Below are 19428 nucleotides of genomic sequence, written 5' to 3' on the forward strand. Positions count from 1 at the left end.
ACACATCTGAGAATTAGCTTGGTGTGTTTTCTCAGTTATCATTAAAGCTGAACTTTCCTCTGCTATGACACTAGCATGTTCCAGGGACTTGCCCCCAATACAACCCTTGACGCTGGGTGCCGAGCACAGGGGGGAAGAAGAGCTTGTTTGCTCCAACCGCCACTGAAGAACCACCATGTGGGCTCTGCTTTCCTACAGGCTCCGTTTCCCCCTAGGAGGTTGTTATACTGTATATCCCTGCTCTTAAATGGTTGTCTTCTGGTGTACTGAGCAGGGAGTAATATATAATAGCCTGAACGGCAAGATCAAATAGTTTTCATACTTGTACTTACATTTAACAAAATAAAGTATTGTCAATATATTCACGAGTCATCTGACTGAACTAATGATGAAGTAGAAGATCAACAACGATTCTAGATTTGTGATGGTACACATTCATTTCTGGACAGCTTAGATTGGATCTCAGGGCAGGATGGAGAAAAAGGTGTTTGAAGACCCCCTGCAGGAGCCTGCTCTCTCTGGAGGCGTTTGGGTGTCGACAGCAGTGACTGACAACATGGGGAGGAATTCATTGGCATAACTGGTTCAAAGTGCACCGCCTGGCCCAGCCGGTGGCGTAACCGTCTGGGCACCCGACTGGTAATCCAGTCGCAGTGTGCCGCGGGTTCGACTCCCGAGCCCGACACGGCCTTTACTGCATGTCATCCCCCATCTCTCTCCCGTTTCCTGTCAGCCTACTGTCTGTCCCTTCAAAAAAACAATAAAAGGCGTAAGCCGCAAAAGAATCTTAAAAAAAAAAAAAAAAAAAAGTGCACCGCCTGCTGAGCTGTCATTTTTCAAAGACCTCTATAATGTATGTCTTAATGGAAAAACTGTGGACTGCGATCAGAAGGATCACGCTCCACATCCTGACGTACAGTGTTCTGTACAGGAGGAGAAGCTTGTCCTTCATTTCCTCCAGTAGTTTGAGACAAGAGGGATACTTGGATTCATAGAACTAAAGACTTATCCCTAAGCAGTGAAGCAGATGTACGTACACACTCACAATGGTCATATAAAATGCACGCACACAAGCATAACACACACAAGCTTCGAACCTGGGGGGGATGACTTACCAGAGACCAATGGAGGGGGGGGGGGGGGGTCTCAAAAAGCCGGGATTGAAAATGTTCTTGTTGAATTTAGTTTACATTTTTATTTAATTTGTGTCATAAATAAATTTAGATTAGCTGAATAAAATCGAGAGAGACTGAACTTTGTATGTACAAATAATGTAGTAATCTCTGTAGCTCCTCTCACCTATTACAAAGTAAAAATGGTTTAACCTGCTCCGTGAGCTTGGATGCATGGGATCCATCAGCTGCACTTCCGCACTTCCTGTCTAGAGCAGATACGGAGAGAAACGGTGCGTGAGTGCGTGTGTGCAAATGACTTGTGTGGGAAATTACTGGATATACTGTAGTAGGCGGTCTCTAGACCGAATATGAACAATGAAGAAAAGCAATAGAGGAAAGGGAACGAAAACAGTCTGACTCCCTACAACTCCATACTAATTTCTTCCAACAGAAAGGTTAGCAGTGCAGTGAGCACAACTGAAGCCAGATGTACACTTTGTCGCTGGACGCAGAAGACAGCCAATCAACAGACTCACACAAGGTTTTGCGGACGCGATGCAGTGTGAGGTGTAGATCAGCACTATGTCGGAGCATAAGAGAAGATCATCATCAGAGATCTTTATAATTGATGCTTGTGTGAATAGCGATAGCGTTCCAGGCAGAACAGCAGGGACCACCCCGAAAGATTTGTGATGTGTGCAAATATGCATGCACACATTCACATGTACTGTAAAAGGAATGCCAGGATTACATTTTAAATTAATGCTTTCGATTTGGCCCCAGCCAAGAGGAATACTAGCCCAAATCTAGCTTTCTGACAGCTTGCTGACTTAGCAGAAAAAACTATTTATCTGAAAGTGAACTTTAACACACACACACACACACACACACACACACACACACACACACACACACACACACACACACACACACACACACACACACACACACACACACACACACACACAGTTGCTTATATGGAAATTACTAGTGATGTCTATCATTTAAAAACAGCTATATGATTAAATCAAGGAAGCAATGACCAACGCAGAAATAAACTGAAGAGAATTTGAAAACATGGAAGGTGAAATCAATGACAACCCAGCCACCACACACACACAGCTTAGTCATTGACTGCTTAGTCATAAAATGGATTACGATTATCTGTTGGGCCCTCATTACTGTAAAATGGATTACGATTATCTGTTGGGCCCTCATTACTGTAAAATGGATTACGATTATCTGTTGGGCCCTCATTACTGTAAAATGGATTACGATTATCTGTTGGGCCCTCATTACTGTAAAATGGGGATATCCTATAATGGATATAATGAATGTTTCTTCCTCCTCCTTGATGCCTTGACATCCAGCACCTGGCCTAAATACAGACAAGAGATGTGCACACAATCTTCTCTGTGAACAAATGTCCTATAATGAACTATAATGAATAATGGACATTAGTTAATTAAACTCATTAGTTCCAGTCTGGTCATTGTGTTTAGCTCTGTCTATCAGGTGAACAGCTGTGTTAATTAACTCACCACCACAGTAACCATGTGGCTGCTGTCTTTAGCTACGTGGATCACATTGAGGCCATTGTAGAGCAGGTTTTCCAGGCAGCCGTGGAAGTTCCTCTTGGAGATGCCTGGTCTCGGAGAGTTGGGGCTCTGCACAGCTCCCATGCTCAGCTAGACACAAAACAATACACATAATTGAAAATGGTATTTCATATATTATACATTTATCTGATTCATATCAGTGTTCTGTCTGTATGTGTTTGTCTGTATGGGTGCATGTTTGCGCCTACATGCGTGCGTGCGCTCGTGCATGCGTGAAACACATGTTTGCATGTGCACCTGAGGGAGAGATATTCCGATACCTGATGTTGCATTGCTCGATACCGAGTACCACATATGGGATATCAGTGTGTTGTGTGTGCAACTGTGCATGGTGTTTGCACTTGTTTGCAGCCTCACACCTGTTGGATGTCCCAGTGAGTGAAGTGTGCTGCTGGGAGGTGGAGCTGCAGCGTGCTGTCATCCACAGTGAGGTTGAGCTGAGCACCGAGACGCTCCACCACCACATGGTGCCAGTGCTGGTCATCCAGCAGACTCCCCACGGACACTAGACCATGCTGGCTGTCAGAGGACAGACCCCTGCCTGGAATACAGACACGAGGAAGAATAGAAAGAAAGAAACAAAGAAAGAAACAAATGGTTGAGGAAGGAGGAATGACATGTAAGAGATATGGAACAAAATGATGGGTGAGATGAGAGAAAGAGGGAATGATAATGCGGAGGAAGAAGGATATATAATAGGAGGATGAGGAGCGGGAGACAAAGAGAAAGGCGGGTGTTACATTTTATTATAGACATCTTCTACTCTTATTGTTTTCTTTTGTGACTGTGATTGTCTGTGAAAGGTGCTCTACAAATGAACTTTACTTACTAACTTACTTAAAGAATGACGGGAAAAAACAATTCAACACTATAAGATTTAGATGTCAGCAGGCCTCTGGAAGCCCTGCCTCCTTAACTACATGAACCCTAGCGTCCCAATTCTGGGCATAATTGCGTCTGGAAATAATAAAGGGGCAAGCATCTCTGCTCCACAGAGTGCTCTTTTTCTGTCTCTGTCTCTCTCTTTTATGTGCTCTCTTGCTCTTTCTTTCATGTGCACACGTCAGAGACACTTCAATGTGAGAGGTTCTGTGTGAAACCGTCACAAAAAGTAATAAAAACACGCAATCTGTGCAAGTTTGCAACGGCCAGTCGTTCTACAAATCAACAATACACACGCATTTGAAGATGAAGCATCAGAGACAACAGCTGTCCATGGGAGAAACCAGGAAGATAATTATAAAGACTTATACATGTACATTCATGTCCCAGTCCCAACACGTAGAACGTAGCGCTAGAGAATCATAACTCGTATTACCCCTGGTCAACATGTGCCGTTTTGCCCCTCCTTACAGTCAAATGTTTGACTTCTTGGGGCGTCTTGGGAGTGAGAATATGTTGGTCCGACAGCAACAATATATATGTCTATGATCTATACTCCATACTGCATAAACGGTATGGTCTGAATGTATGAACCTATTCTATGCATGAATTAAATAATGTTGGGTAGCCACTGCATTTTAGGATTGGAATTCAAAGTTATTTGACTTTGAAAGTTTTTTCCAGGAGCAACCCCATGAACCTTCCAGTAAATCACCACAAACAAACTGGAGCAGAGCGAATCAATATCACAGCACTGGCCTCCATTCTGTCGTACTTTCACTAATGCTCGTTGACAGACCTTAATCCACAACGATTTACAGTTTGTTAAGTCTAGTCCAAACTTCCTGATATTTGTCTCCACCAGGCCGAAGGCATGGGGGGAGAGTATGTTTTGCACTCCGTCCGTCCGTCCGTCCGTCCGTCCGTCCGTCCGTGTGTCCGTCCGTCCGTCCGTGTGTCCGTCCGTCCGTCCGTGTGTCCGTCCGTGTGTCCGTGAGCAGCTAATCTCGGCCACCGTTAACCCGGTCGATGCCAAATTTTGCACACACACTCCCTGGATGCCAACGATGAACCTCTGCCCCAAACTTTCCAGAACGGCCTGTTACAGCGCCACCAGGAGGCCGCTTTGTGCAAAAAAAGTTTTTGCACAGTACACCTACAGATTTTGTCCAAACATCACGCAAATTGGTACACAGTCTCTCTAGAGCCATTCAACGAAACCGGTCTTTCAGATTTCTCACACTCCATCCTGATTGGTTAAGATTGGCTTGCAAAGTTCACAGGAGTGCTCAGTTTCAAACAAAATGCTGCAAATCATGAACACATCGCGTGATTTCCGTGAAATTGTGCAACCACATTCCCACTAGGCCGAGGACGAAATGCCACATGAACAATTTCAACTCAGCCTCAATGTGGCGCTATAACTGGCCGAAAAGTGTTTTTACCTCTAACTGCACGGCTCTGTGGATAACTTTGTATGCCAACTCCCTAGAGGCCAAGGAAAAACCTTTGTCTGGAATTTTTCACATCTGCTCTTTATAGCGCCACCAGGAGGCCGACATATGTAAAACACATTTTCTATTATTACTCCTTCAGATTTTATCCAAATTTCACGCAAATCCGTACACATGATCTGCATAGTCATGTGATCAAGACAGGTTTGTTTGATTTCTCATATTCCGTCCTGATTGGCCACGATTGGCTCCTACAGTTTTCAGGAGTAGCCCGCTTTGTACAAATCGCCACAACTCCTCAACGCAGCGTCCGATTGCGATGAAACTGTGCACGCATATTCCCACTAGGCTGAGGAAGAATTCTGGTGGAGACCTGTGCCCAGAAGGGCACTTTTTCTAGTTTCTCCTCATTTCCTGACCTTAACATGTGTCCTCTCTTATGTGGTTTCCTTTACGGAACACAGTGGGTGTAATGCAAACATCAACTCCTTATACCCGTGGTTCCCAACCTTTAATTAGTGTTCCCGGCCCACCCATCTGACCACTAAGCATGGCAGCCGTTAAGTGCTCAGATGGGTGGGCCGCATGCATTTTAAGACTATTGACTATTTTAACTCATTTAGCATACTGCCGATGATGTCTTTGACGTCTATTTAGGTTTTTATTGATTCAGTATGGTCGCGCTGATATCCACCGTCTAGCAGCGTCCCCGTCGCTAGGTAATGCTCGGCTCGCCTGTGGTCCGTCAATGAAACGATCCCCCCCCCCCCTCCACTGCCATTATAACCACGATCTTAACTCAGATCTTAATCTTTCTCAGATTGAGGTGTTTGAACAGAACATCGATGTTCGGATGACTTGTTGGTGGGGTCTTCAAAATAAAAGTCCCCACTGCACCCGGAGGTAGTGAAGGGACTACAGACCGAATCAATGTTGGCAGTAAATTAGTTCATGATCAATGACAATCAATCTATTGTGTTTCAGTTTGGATCAATGGAACTAACATAGTATACTTTAAGTTCCTACGTATGTATCTGTCTCACAATGAATGTTTTTACATTATCTTTTAAAAATATGATTATAAATCTTATGCGATACAATCATAGTGTTTTGCAGATTATTTGGGGGCCCACTTGAAATATCCTCACCGCCCACAAGTGTGCCCCGGCCCACGGTCATACCACAGCTGAACAATTCAATTGCCTCACACAGTGAAAGGAGGTGAAGTGACTCTTCCCCCTCATCTCATTAGGGACTCCTGGGTATCTGCATATGGCCACAGAGGACTGAGACCAATAAAGGGGAACGGAATAGACACCATTCAAAAGAAAACGAAAATAACTGCAGCAAAGAAAAAGAAAAAAAAAGAGAAAAAGACAGCAGGACATTATTAATGATAGATGAACAGCAGCATGTTCAAATGAGAGCTTCCAATTATGTTTGTGAGAGAGAGCAAGAGACGAAGCGAAAGATATTCTGCTGAGAGGAGGTTTAGAAAAGGCTAAGCACACCCGGTCATTAAAAATGTATTAGATACTGTTTAAAGGGAGACAACTTCATGCAGAGAGTCAGGTGCTGGGTGGTGTTGATAGCTAGAGTAGAAAGACAGAGCAGAGCGATCAATACAGTCTGAAAGACGACAATATACAGTAGGAAGACAAGGGGGGGGGGGGGGGGGGGGAGATACAGAGAGAAAGATAGAGACAGAGAGAGAGACATGAGCATGCAAGAGTAAGCTCCACTACCCTATGATAAATGTCTGACATTTCAACCCACTTAACTACAGTATACTGTCTGTATTTGATTACAACATAGATGAGGCCAAAATAGTGAAGTGGGATCAATTCACGAGGCTTGTCAACTAATTTAGAAAATTACTTAATGGAGATTCATTAGTAGAACCTTCCATTTATCCCCTTCCTCTCCTTCTGTCTCCATTTTCCTCGTTCATCTTTACAAACATTGCAACAAAGCTGGTTAGCAAACTGCCCTCCCACTCTGGGCGTTTTGGTGTAGAGCACATCACAGCCTTCTACAAAAACCTTGGTGTTTGTAAAGATGATTTTAAAATGGCAATGGTAACAACCGAGGAGGTACTTAAAAAACTGAGTGCCCTCCAACCCCACAAGGCCACTGGCCATGACAATATTCCCTCCAAATTTCTCAGAGACTCAGCCTTTTCCATAGCTCCAGTCATCACCCACATAGTTAACCTCTCCATCAAACAGGGACAGGTCCCCCAAGATTTTAAACTGGCCAAAGTAACCCCCTTGTACAAAAAAGGGAGTAAATTAGAACCCGGCAACTACCGCCCTATTTCTATTCTAAGCTCCATCTCGAAAGTGATGGAAAAAATAGTCTATGAACAGGTTGAAAAGTATCTTGCCACTAATAAATTGCTGTACGAGTTCCAATCTGGTTTCAGAACATCCCACTCCACTGACACATGCCTCCTCTATTTGAGCGACCACATCAAACACGAGGTGGATGCTGGAAAATACTGCGGCATGGTCATGCTGGACCTCCAAAAGGCTTTTGACACAGTGAACCACTCCATACTGGTTAACAAGCTTAAAGCTATTGGTTTTGATAGCACATCAGTGAGCTGGATGCAATCCTACCTGGAGGGGAGAGAACAGATGGTGGAGGTGAACGGAACACTGTCCCCTCCCCTCCCAGTGAGCTGTGGCGTCCCACAAGGAAGCATACTAGGGCCTTTACTGTTCCTAATTTATGTTAACGACATGACTTCAGCTTGTGACTGCAACTTGTTCCTGTTCGCAGATGACTCAGCACTGCTGGTCTCGGACAGGAACAAACTGCAGGTTGAAAAGACCCTCAGCTCTGAACTCGGTAGAATCTGCACCTGGCTCGCTGATAACAAACTATCCTTACACCTGGGAAAAACTGAATCCATCCTCTTCGGATCAAATAGTAAACTCAGCAAGGCAGATGGCTTCTTGGTTAGAGTGGGTGACAATATTATCACTCGAAAAGATGAAATTACCTACCTAGGTTCCATCCTGGAGGCCAATCTTTCCGGTGATAAAATGGCCACCAACGTAATCAAAAAAGTCAATCAAAGAACAAGATTCCTTTACAGGATCTCCTCACTGGTCAGCAAAAACACCTTGAAGACCTTAACAGGAGCCCTCGTACAAGGTTTCTTTGACTATGCATCCACCTCTTGGTACCACAGCACCTCAAAGGCCCTTAAAACAAGGCTCCAGACCTCTCAAAACAAACTGGTCAGGCTCCTACTTGGCCTCACCCCCCGAACCCACCTCACCCCTGCCCACTTTGACAGGCTGGGATGGCTTAGGGTCGACGACAGAGTACAGCATCTTGCAATGGGTCTGGTCCACAAGATTCGATACACCACCAAGATACCCATGTACCTGTCTAAATACTTCCTTAATGTAAACGAAGTCCACACCCACAACACCAGAGGGAGTGCAACAAACCATGTACAACCCAGATTCGGCACAAACAAGGGACTAAATTCTTTTCGCTCCTATGCCACCAAAATGTGGAACGCCCTACCAACAGTCATTAAGACATGTGAATCCCTTGACTCCTTCAAAACCACTCTCAAAGGGCACCTACGGATGGCTGCAATTCGAAACTGGCCTCTGTAAAATCTGAATCCCCCCCACCCCCCCACCCCATTTTCCCTCACTGTATATTGTATCTTTTCCCTTTTTTGCTTCCCATATGATGAATTCCTGTTCTGTTCTTTACCTACAGAGAAATGTCTATTTGTATGTCTCTAAATGTTTGTATGTCTTTAAATGTTTTGATGAATTGAACAATGTGGACCCTGTTGTAAACAAGTGTAATGCTTAATTGGGTCGTCCACTCACAGTTGACAGTCTTTGTATTGAGTTTGTGCTTAAAATGTACTGTAAATTCTACAAACTGTTAATAAAGATTTCAATCAATCAATCCACTCACAGTGTTGCTGTAAAACTGGAAGATGTGCACAAGCAGAGGGGGCAAACCATGTTAATATTTATGCACAAGCAGACAATGTTTACGGGTGGTAAGCAAAAGGTCGCTGGTTTGCTCACAGCAGCAGCCAGTGTGTTTCCAGCAATAGCCATATGAAGTGATACACATAAATCACCATTAAGAGGGGAAAGGAACTGGTTGAAATAACGTGTTCCTTCCACGTGCCACGTCCAACCAGGGAAACTCTCCCCTGTCAGGTGCAAAGGAGCAACTTGGACACTGACACAGGGGTGAAAAATGGGTTACAAAATCGTGGGATAAAAAGTATAAAAACAAACCTTGTAATTAACAGGACAACAACTCCTACATTTATCCACCTTGAATGGCGTTACATTGGGTGGTGTTTGTCCCAGTCTTCTAACATGCCAGATGTTTCCCAAAGACAATATCAGCTAATCAGATTCTTCTATTGGATTATGGCTCAAGCAGTAACTCAAAATCGGATTATGAAGGAAGACAATGACAGGAATTATCAGGAAGCAGACCGATAGGAGTTTCATCCATACCCAACGTAACAGTTGTTCACACTTTGAACAACTCATATGGACAAACTTGTACCTTGACATGAACACAGATAATTCCTACATTTATCGATAGAACAAGTGTAGCGATATTGAATGGAAAAATGATTACCGTAATCTCCGGACTATAAGCCGCGACTTTTTACCCATGATTTGAACCCTGCGGCTTATACAACGGTGCCATCTCCTTAGATGGCTCTGCGTTAGCTGAGCTAACGAAACGGCCACTAGGGGGCCACCTGCGGCTTATAGTCCGGTGCGGCTTGTATACATACAACGATTCAATACCATTTATTTGCATTGCTAAACGATATGATACAAAGTCAAACGATATAATATGTTTTTCGGATGCAGTTACTATATCATTACATCCCTCTAGTGTAGTTAGTACAGTACTCCCTGGCCGTAACAGTGCACTCACACCAAAGCAACAATAAGAGTGACTAGCAGTAATTTCGAGTGGTAGCGGAGGATATATTGAGTCACAGTGGTGATAAGACACCTGGCGGCAAGATTGCCACAAGATTGCCACGACTTGGTGACAAATAACTTGTTCAACCTTATGCAAATGAGCAGGGACTGACTTGGCCCTGAGCAATGGCCAATCAGGGCTGACGTGTATCCTCTCTGTGAAACGTCTCTGAAAAGTTAATTCCTTTCTTGCCTAAAATGTTGTCAGAAACTATGAAATCCATTACATGGTTTCTATTGTATTTCACCACCACCAGGGATCTGTACTTCTCCACAATTAATAGTGAGTTTTGCCTTTAAGAATATACAAACATACAGTATAACCCCATAAATAGCAAAGACAATGGCTGAGATATCTGTGAAGAAATTATGAGTCCCCCGGGATCCTCCATGTACAGTAATGTCTGTACAATGTATCCCTATTGTAATAAGCTTGTACTGCCTTAGTCTCTGACACAACCTAATTAAGTCAGCTACACTTACTGTATGCTTGAATCTTACTCTGAATCTACTGGGGAAGGAAACAGCGAGTCAGCGACCCCACGTTTATTTACTGGTTTGAATTCCTCCAGTGACAGGAAACGATGTGGCGGAATTACAAGTCAGTGGGCTGCAGTCTGGTTAAGTGACATTTTGATGAATGCAAGGCAAGGAGGAAATAGGATGGTTTTTGGATAGGACACATAAATCTTAATAAGCTGTTTATTCCAGCTGTTTGGATAGCCAGAGGCAGACAGATTTGGACTAACGGTGCGTTGGTAGGAAATAATGTAGGCTGGTCGATATGCAGGACTGGAGTTTAGTTTATTAAGGATCCCCATTAGTCTACACAGTAGTGGAGACTATTCTTCCTGGGGTCCAGGCAAAAATCACAGTACAAATCATAAAATGCAGTACAACATGATCAATGTTGGTGAACAAACACACAAACCTAGAGAACAACATTTATATTAACAGTAAAATTAAAAGAAAAAGGAAAAAAACTGATTTGTCAGTCCGAAAATAAAAAAAATAATAACAACCTAATCTAATATAATTTCCTTTCTGACTATTGCTGCCTTAAGTTTCCTTTTGAAACAATATGTAGGTCTATTTCTTGTTAGAGTCAAATGTGGGGGAGCTTACTTGGACTGCAAGTAAAACTAATAGCATACTGTATGACAACATAAATCAAGTCAAGTCAATGTCACCCCTACTAGATAAAACATGTTCCAGCGGCTGTCCATGAAGGCATCTATATCTGCCCATGAAAGTGGCATGAAGGTGTATCAAACATTTAAATATGACAGTATCTGTCCATGATGATGTCGATCTGTCCATTAAGGTATTTGTGTGCTACATGAGATAACGAAGGTTAGACACTAAATTATGCAAAAGGCTGCATCTGATAATATCACTTAAGATTAGCTAAGATTACGAAGCTACAGATCCAAATAAAAGTCCCTGCTGCATTCAGAGGCAGTGATGAGACTACAGACTGAATCAATGTTGGCAGTAAATGAGTTCATGATCAATGACAATCTATTGTGTTCAAGTTTGGATCAATGGAACTAACATAAACTCAGCAACAAAAGTTCAGAAACGTAACTTTGGTCCATTATTTCTCCATTTTAGTAATACGTAATCATTGATTAGTCACCTTTACAACGAGGTATATAGCTTGTAAGGATCGGGCATTCGCGGAATGAGCAACACAGCTAAACGTGTGGGTAGCACCTCCAAGAAATGTGCTAAAATGGCAAGAGGTTGGCCATTTTGCTTTGAGTTGCTTAGTGGATTTGCTTTGAGTTGCTTAGTGGATTGCTTTGAGTTTATTAGTGGATTGGATGATTGCACTGTCACACAGTAATATGGAAAAAACAACACATATTGCCTTAAGCAACTTAAAGGGTAGCCTGAGCTAACGTGTTAGGTTTCTGGTCTAGAGGGGCGGGTCGCGGCTGAGATTTGCGCATGCCCTGATTGGATCTCATCGATCTGTCCGTCACCCCCGGCCCCTCCTCTCCCCCCTAGTGCAGCGCTACGTCACATCATTTGGAGCGACGCCCACCCGGAAGGGTTGACTCCCACTTTTAGACCAGAGCGGCCAATGCGTTCCTCCAGGCTTTACATTTTTGCACCAACAAAAATGAAAGCCTGGTACCGAGGCTACTTAAAGGGTGAATACCAAACCACTTGCCATTTTGGCAAGTTTTTTGGAGGCGCTACCCACACGTTTAGCTGTGTTGCTCATTCCACGAACGCCCGATGCTCACAAGCTATACCTTGTTGTAAAGGTGACTAATCAACGAGCCTGAGGAAGGTCGCAAGACCAAAACGTTGCTCAATTAATAAAATTGCTCTGAACTAGCAAGTGGCAGTGTGCGGATGTCCCTTCTTCCACATTGTATACTCTTTGTCATCATCGCACCTGCTCCAAATTGCCTGCCGGGTGTGCGGAAGTCTTCTCTCTATGACTAATCAACGATTAAAATGATATAAAATACCAATTGGTATTATTAAAGTGGAGAAATAATGGATCAAAGTTAAGTTTACGAACTTTTGTTGCTGAGTTTAGTATACTTTGTATCTGTATCACAATGAAGGTTTTTACATAATTTTTTTAAAGATAATATGAAGTGTTGATGAAGATATATTCACTTCCAAATTCCAATGACACTCCAAAGCAGCTCCAATGACAACAACTGAATGTCATATTTGTAGTAATGAATGTATTTTTAAACTAATCTTCTTTTGTCTACGCCACGTTTCATAGTGTTGCCTCATAGAGAGAGATACATCTCCTCTGTGTCAGACCTCTTAGTGTCATACAGCAGACGGGACCATATTGTGGCTCAGGGTTTAATGCACTTGTGTGACACGCTATTGAGTATTGACCTACTATAAATTATGTAGTCAACAGACTGCAAACCTGTGAGAGAGAGGTTGACAGAAAGACATAAATATACAGAGCATGTACAGTAATGGGTGAGTTTGGAATGAAAACAAGTTTCAATAAGCAGCAAATGCATGGGGAGGAAAAAGAAGAGTCAGAGATGAGAGAGAAAAAAAGAGGGATGGGAGAGAGAAAATAGTTAGAGATAGACAGGAGAGAGGAGATACAGACGATGAGGAGAATGAAGCTGACAAAGGCAACTGGATATATTGAAAAATAAGTGAAAAAGTGAAGGGGTCCATGAAAGGCAGTAAACAGATGTCAAAAAGGGGGGTAAAAAGTAAAGGAAGCAGAGAAAGATAGCAAGAGACAGAGGTTGGATTGAGGCAGGATGGGAGTTATTTTCAATGTGGCTCCTTAGAAAGATGAACAGCTCCTCATCTCTGTAACAGCAATGGATGGCTCACCTCCCTGGACACTGACTCTTTTAAGGTGGGATACAATTAAATTAAATTCAATTCAAAGGGTTTTATTGGCATGAGAAAACATACGTTTACATTGCCAAAGCAGAAAGCACAATACAACAATACAGCAATACAATCAAAAGTATGTACATTTGAAAGTCAGAATCTTCAAATAGATCAATTGCTATGTACCAAGATCACTGGATGCAGGTATAGTGCAGGAATATACACAATGATTAGTCTTTAGGGTGGTTGTGTTCCGTTTGATATCCTTCTGTGGGATACAGTTTTTAAGGTGGGATACCACTGTGTTTCCTTAAATAGGCTACATTATTTTAACCAATATAGTTCTTCCTTTAAGGAGTTACATTATTTTAAGGCATGCAATGTTACTTTAAAGTCATAATGTGTATTGTTTTCAATTAAACAAGTATTTTTGTTTACGGAGCAGAGGGGAGACGGCAGACAGAGAACCTGTCGCTTTTAAGGACGTCACTGCCTTTACGAGGCAACGAGCACCGACTTTGAGGAGTGGAATTCTCAATGATACATCCCGATCCCGACTGACTTTGTTCATTCATGTCTACCGGTATGTCTAGTCTATACTGTATGTCACGGGCTTACTAATATTTTCTACCTACCTCGGAGCTCCGACGGTGTGTTTTACCGTTGTCAAAAGTGACATATCCTGACATTTTAAACTACCTAGTGAATTCCCCAGATGAGTATTAATAATTAGTCTTGCAAGCCTGTTTGGATAATCTTCCACAAATACATAGCATATAAAACGAAATACAGCAAATATATCTGGGTTTTGAAAACCTCAAGGGATGCGACCGTGACCGTATAGGCCTATACCGTGGAGTATATTATAGTACATTGTGGGTTGTATATTGAGATGGCAGGTATGTGACATTGAAAAGGACTAATAAATATATGGGACACTTTATTGGAACACAAAAAAAATCACTACAGCCTCAGTAATGAACCAGTGAAATTAGGGTATTTTATGATGCTTTTCATAGGGATTGCATGCAGCTGCAGTACACCGTTGAAACGGACCAGAAGTGGGGCCGTTGTCTCATTTGGGGGCGTGAAATTTGTAGTCCCCGTGTGTCTCTATTGCTCCGGATGTGCTGGTTGGTGCCTTGCATGGTTTCCACCGCCATCGGTGTGTGAATGGATGAATGTAATGCACAATCTATGTAAAGCGCCTTGGATAAAGAAGCTATATAAATGCACCAATTTCTATTTAGAGAGTGTATTATCGTGAGCGGGACAAGGGGACATACGTGGTTCAGTAGCTTACTGGCTATCAGACTGTACTCTATTAATCTTGGATATTTGCTCTACTACAGCAGAGCTAAGTCATCCAGTGAAAGCGTTGGCAGGTCTTACAGATGACACCTCTCTAAGGCAGAGAGACGTGTCTTCCCTCCACATAGGAGGGAATAGGGAATACTTAGTTTGACTCGACAGTAGGAAGAGATAGAGACCAACGTAAAGTACCTGGATAGGGAAGACAGATGCAGTGAGGGCAGTGTGAGAAAGGGCCGTGGAATAGATGTAGTAGGAAAAGAGATAGATGGATGCTGCAGGGACGAACAAAGGAAAAGAGAGAAGAGAGAGAGGGTGAGGGGGGGGGGGGGGGGGGTAAGTGAGGTAGAGAGAAGAAAATATTAAAAGAAAGATGGATGGAGAATAGGAATAGGAATAGGAATAGGAATAGGAATAGGAATAGGGATAGGGATAGGAATAGGAATAGGAATAGGAATAGGAATAGGAATAGGAATAGGAATAGGAATAGGAATAGGGTGAGGGGGGGGGGGTAAGTGAGGTAGAGAGAAGAAAATATTAAAAGAAAGATGGATGGAGAATAGGAATAGGAATAGGAATCAAAATACAGAGACAGTCAGATAAGACAGACGACAGACAGACAGACAGACAGACAGACAGACAGACAGACAGACAGACAGACAGACAGACAGACAGACAGACAGACAGACAGACAGACAGACAGACAGACAGACAGACAGACAGACAGACAGACAGACAGACAGACAGACAGACAGACAGGAGCAAATAAAATACGGGACAGAGGTAGGAAGAGATAAGGATAAAAGGATTTTGGCATGACGGATGGATTGATGGATGTATAGAGAGGGATAAGAGGATGAACGGATGGCAGATGAAGGGATGAAAGGATGTACCGATACATGGGAGGTAGTGGAAGAGGGATATTGCTGCAGCAGCAACAGTCAGATGGCATGCGTCATAAGAGCTGTACCGTATGGTGACAACGCCGCAGATTTAACCCTGTTTAACCCCACGCACGCACACGCACACACACACACACACACACACACACACACGCACACACACCACCGGGGAACATAGTTGGCTGCTGCCTCTGGTACGCTGTCTTCAGCTCATGCATCATGTTTTAGCTGTACTGGTCCAGTGTTTTCCACAGGGCCCAGACCTAACACATGTTCCAGTGAATGGGTACCATCCATCACAGCTGTAACTACAAAGAGAGCTGCAACCATCCAGGATGAGCCAAACATCGAATCCAGTTTATTTGATGTGTGCATCAAATAAAAAAAATATAAAGATGAGAAAAAAGATAAAGATGAGAATGACTGTCAGACTTCAACAACGTCAATCATAAAGTGAAGCAGTAACTTTATAAATGTATTTTTTTTGCATATGCTCACTAGATATGACGACAGTGGTAAGAATGACACACAGGAGAGATAAAGATGAGAATGACTGTCAGACTTCAAGAAAGTTAATCTTAAAGTGAGGCAGTAACTTTATTTATTTATTTGTTTGTTTTGCATATGCTTACTGTTAGATCTGTGCCACCAATCAATGCGTTGTTTGATCCAGCCTGGTGTGTTGTGATTTTTAAGGTTAGGATTAGTATGCTCTAATATCTTTTACTGGAGACTTTATTATCTCTCTGGATTTGTAGTATTTTACTGCATGGGGATCTTGCATGTTTGTGTGATATTGTTACACAATATGGTTGGAATCAGTTTGTCAAGCAGGCAGCCCTTACTACATTATGTTTAAACTGAAACTGACATAGCAACTGGGACAGGCCTCGCCTCAATGATTAGTTGAGAAAAGAGTTAATATATGTTCTGTAAAATCCTCATTGTGAAAAAATCATTTCTCTCTCTCTTCTGCCCTCTCTGACCCTTGCGCGGTCCATGGGGCTGAATGCCGCATGTCAGAGAAAAGATCATTTATTGATTTACACATTGTGCAACCTACAGAACGTATCATTGTAGAAGGCTGAGACTGCAGTTGAAAGCTTTAGTTCTAACCATTTTAAACCTTTAAAGGTTGTAAATCAATAACCGAGATGTTAAAGCTGCACTTACCTGTTCTACCACAGATTTGAACCCACGTCTCCTATGCAAGTGCTGACATTCTTACCACTGAGCTAATAGAGCCTGCCTGCTTGCTCAGGGGAGAAAATAAAATTTGACCTTCTGGTCAAAATCTATATCAAACCAGTATAGTAACAGGATTTTGTCAAAGGTCATGTCCGACCTAGACACAGGATCTAAATGTCTCAATAGAAGAGTAGGGAGACAAAATACAACCACCCCAGGTGTATTATGTAGTATGTTAACATACTCTACCAATGCAGATTAGACAAAATAAAATAAAACAAATCACACAAAAAATTACATAATACAGCTTTGTGAGTCATTTTAGTTTCACGCTGGTTTGTTTGGCAGTTTGCCACTGAATGTTTGCAGGCAATTATTACTATAGTCTTGGATAATTCTAGGCTGATTCACACTATGGTCCCGGATGCACACTCGGGACCACTTGGCGGTAGTGTGAATGATGCATACCGTTCCCGGGAACGGATTGCCCAACCGTACCCGGGATCGCAATCAATCAAGTCTCGGATACGGATTGCTGCAATGTGAAAGCCATCCGTACTAAAAGGAGGAAGTGGACTATAATAATAATTTATGTATTTATATAATGACACATTATTTTACCTGGGTAGTTCTACTTGAATGTTGACAAAGCATGATTGATAATCCGCTAGTGTTTGAGTAGCACAGCACAAAACCACATGCCATGCGCTGCAGCTATGACAAACTTACCAAGGTTATGTATGTGATGTCACCGTCATACAGATGAGAGACAAGGTTACATTGCGCTGTTTAAGACCATCAGCGCACACTGCTTTAGTGTGCGCTGTTGAATCTCGGCCAATGTGAATCATGGCCAGCGGGGACCAGGCAACCGTATTCGTTAACGGTTCGAATAAAACGGACTCAGTCAGTGTGAATCCCCTATGAAATCATGGCTCGATGGAAATACTTTAGTAACCTAATCCTTAAACTGAAAACTTCCGTCCATCCACCCATCCGTCCATCTACCCAGAAGCAGCAAGTGCATAATCTGGCAACGGCATGAGACGTGGCACTGCCGCGGGGAGGACCTGCAGCCTCCGATGGATTATGACAGCTCCATTCCGCTGCTCTGTCGGTCCGTTCGGCAGCCGCGCTCCAGCTGCCGCAACTGCCGGTAAACTGTCGGTAACAGCCGCTGCGCTGCCGGGAGAAGGGACGGCAACTGCCGGGGGAAACTGGGGGGATTATGACACTCGCCTGCCGCTCGCTTCTGCGGCAGTGCGTTTGGTCCGACATGCGTTGCGCCGTGCTTGCGGTTATGGTTAGGGTAAGGGTTTGGGGTAGAGTGCTTGCGGTTATGGTTAGGGTAAGGGTTTGGGGTAGAGTATTAGGGTTAGGGTAAAGGTTTGGGGTAGAGCGTTAGGGTTAGGGTAAGGGTTTGGGGTAGAGTGTTAGGGTTAGGGTAAGGGTTTGGGGTAGAGTGTTAGGGTTAGGGTAAGGGTTTGGGGTAGAGTGTTAGGGTTAGGGTAAGGGTTTGGGGTAGAGTGTTAGGGTTAGGGTAAGGGTTTGGGGTAGAGTGTCGGACTGATGCCGCCGAGAAACACTACCGACTGCCGCGGGTGTTCCGCGGAAGATGCCGCTGCCGGAAAATGCACTCACTCTCTCTATCTATTGGTTAATTATATTTTAATTACCCTTGAGATAAAATATGAAAAGGTTTGAGAACCACTGTCTTAATGGGCCTTCATGCTCCTTCAACAAATAGGAAAAACCATAGTGGGAAATTGTTACTTTTGAGTAAGTTTTCCATACTACTTTTACCCTGGGGATGGCACCCTGTGTGGGTGTGTTTGGCAACTCACAACAAAAGCATAAGGTTTAACTTCTTCAAAACATGGGAAGACAGTAGGAACAAACGTTTTGGACAAATGTGTCAAAAAAACACCCCCTCTCTCTCTCTTTCTCTCTCTCTCACACACACACACACACACACACACACACACACACACACACACACACAAGTGCGTGAGAGCAGGAGATCGTAACTATATGGAAGGAGGGTTTCAACCAGCAACAGTGAGTGTTCCATTCCAAGCCATATGACCTTCTGTTCCCTTTTCCTGGATACAAAAAAAAAGGCTTTGTTGCTCAGTTTTTAACCAGCTAGCTACATTGCAGTATGTCCAGCACTTGGTGAGAAGAAGAAACTCATACTTGGAGAAAGTATCTTGAGAGCCTTTAACGCTAACCTTGTTGATGATAGCCAACGTGCTTAGCCAGTGGTTCTCAGAATGAAGTCTGGGGACCCCTCAGGGGTCCTTGAAGGGGCTTCAGGGGGTCCCCAGCAAAATTGGTTTTACTTTATAATATGGTTCACATTTTATATAGAAAATCAACACAACACAACACAAATACTGTATGGGGTCCTGGCACAAATATTTTCAGATGGGGGTTCGTGGTCAAATACATTTGAGATCCACTGGCCTATGTTAACAGGCCAACCAGATGTGTCCAAGGGTTTTGGCTTATTGATCTCTCCAGTGGTTTGTTTGAAACCCTGACAATACAAGTAAAACGGCTTCATTCTCCAGATGATTCACTGTTGAACCACTGATTCAGGGGAAAAC

The 19428-nt window shown here is 43.2% G+C and overlaps 1 protein-coding gene across 1 annotated transcript in view; it reads right to left on the reverse strand.

Annotated features, from left to right (window-relative positions):
* The window catches only part of cntnap3 (contactin associated protein family member 3), a gene marked incomplete at its 5' end in the record, with an annotated part of 150119 nt that overhangs the window by 74985 nt on the left and 55706 nt on the right, over positions 1–19428 (reverse strand). The window contains 2 exons of the mRNA XM_083782957.1: positions 2657–2803; positions 3094–3275. Coding sequence (XP_083639083.1) covers positions 2657–2803; positions 3094–3275 — 329 coding nt within the window. The remainder of the gene's footprint in view (positions 1–2656; positions 2804–3093; positions 3276–19428) is intronic.

Source organism: Protomyctophum parallelum (genome assembly GCF_964188405.1).
Source record: "Protomyctophum parallelum genome assembly, chromosome: 14".
Taxonomy (NCBI): domain Eukaryota; kingdom Metazoa; phylum Chordata; class Actinopteri; order Myctophiformes; family Myctophidae; genus Protomyctophum; species Protomyctophum parallelum.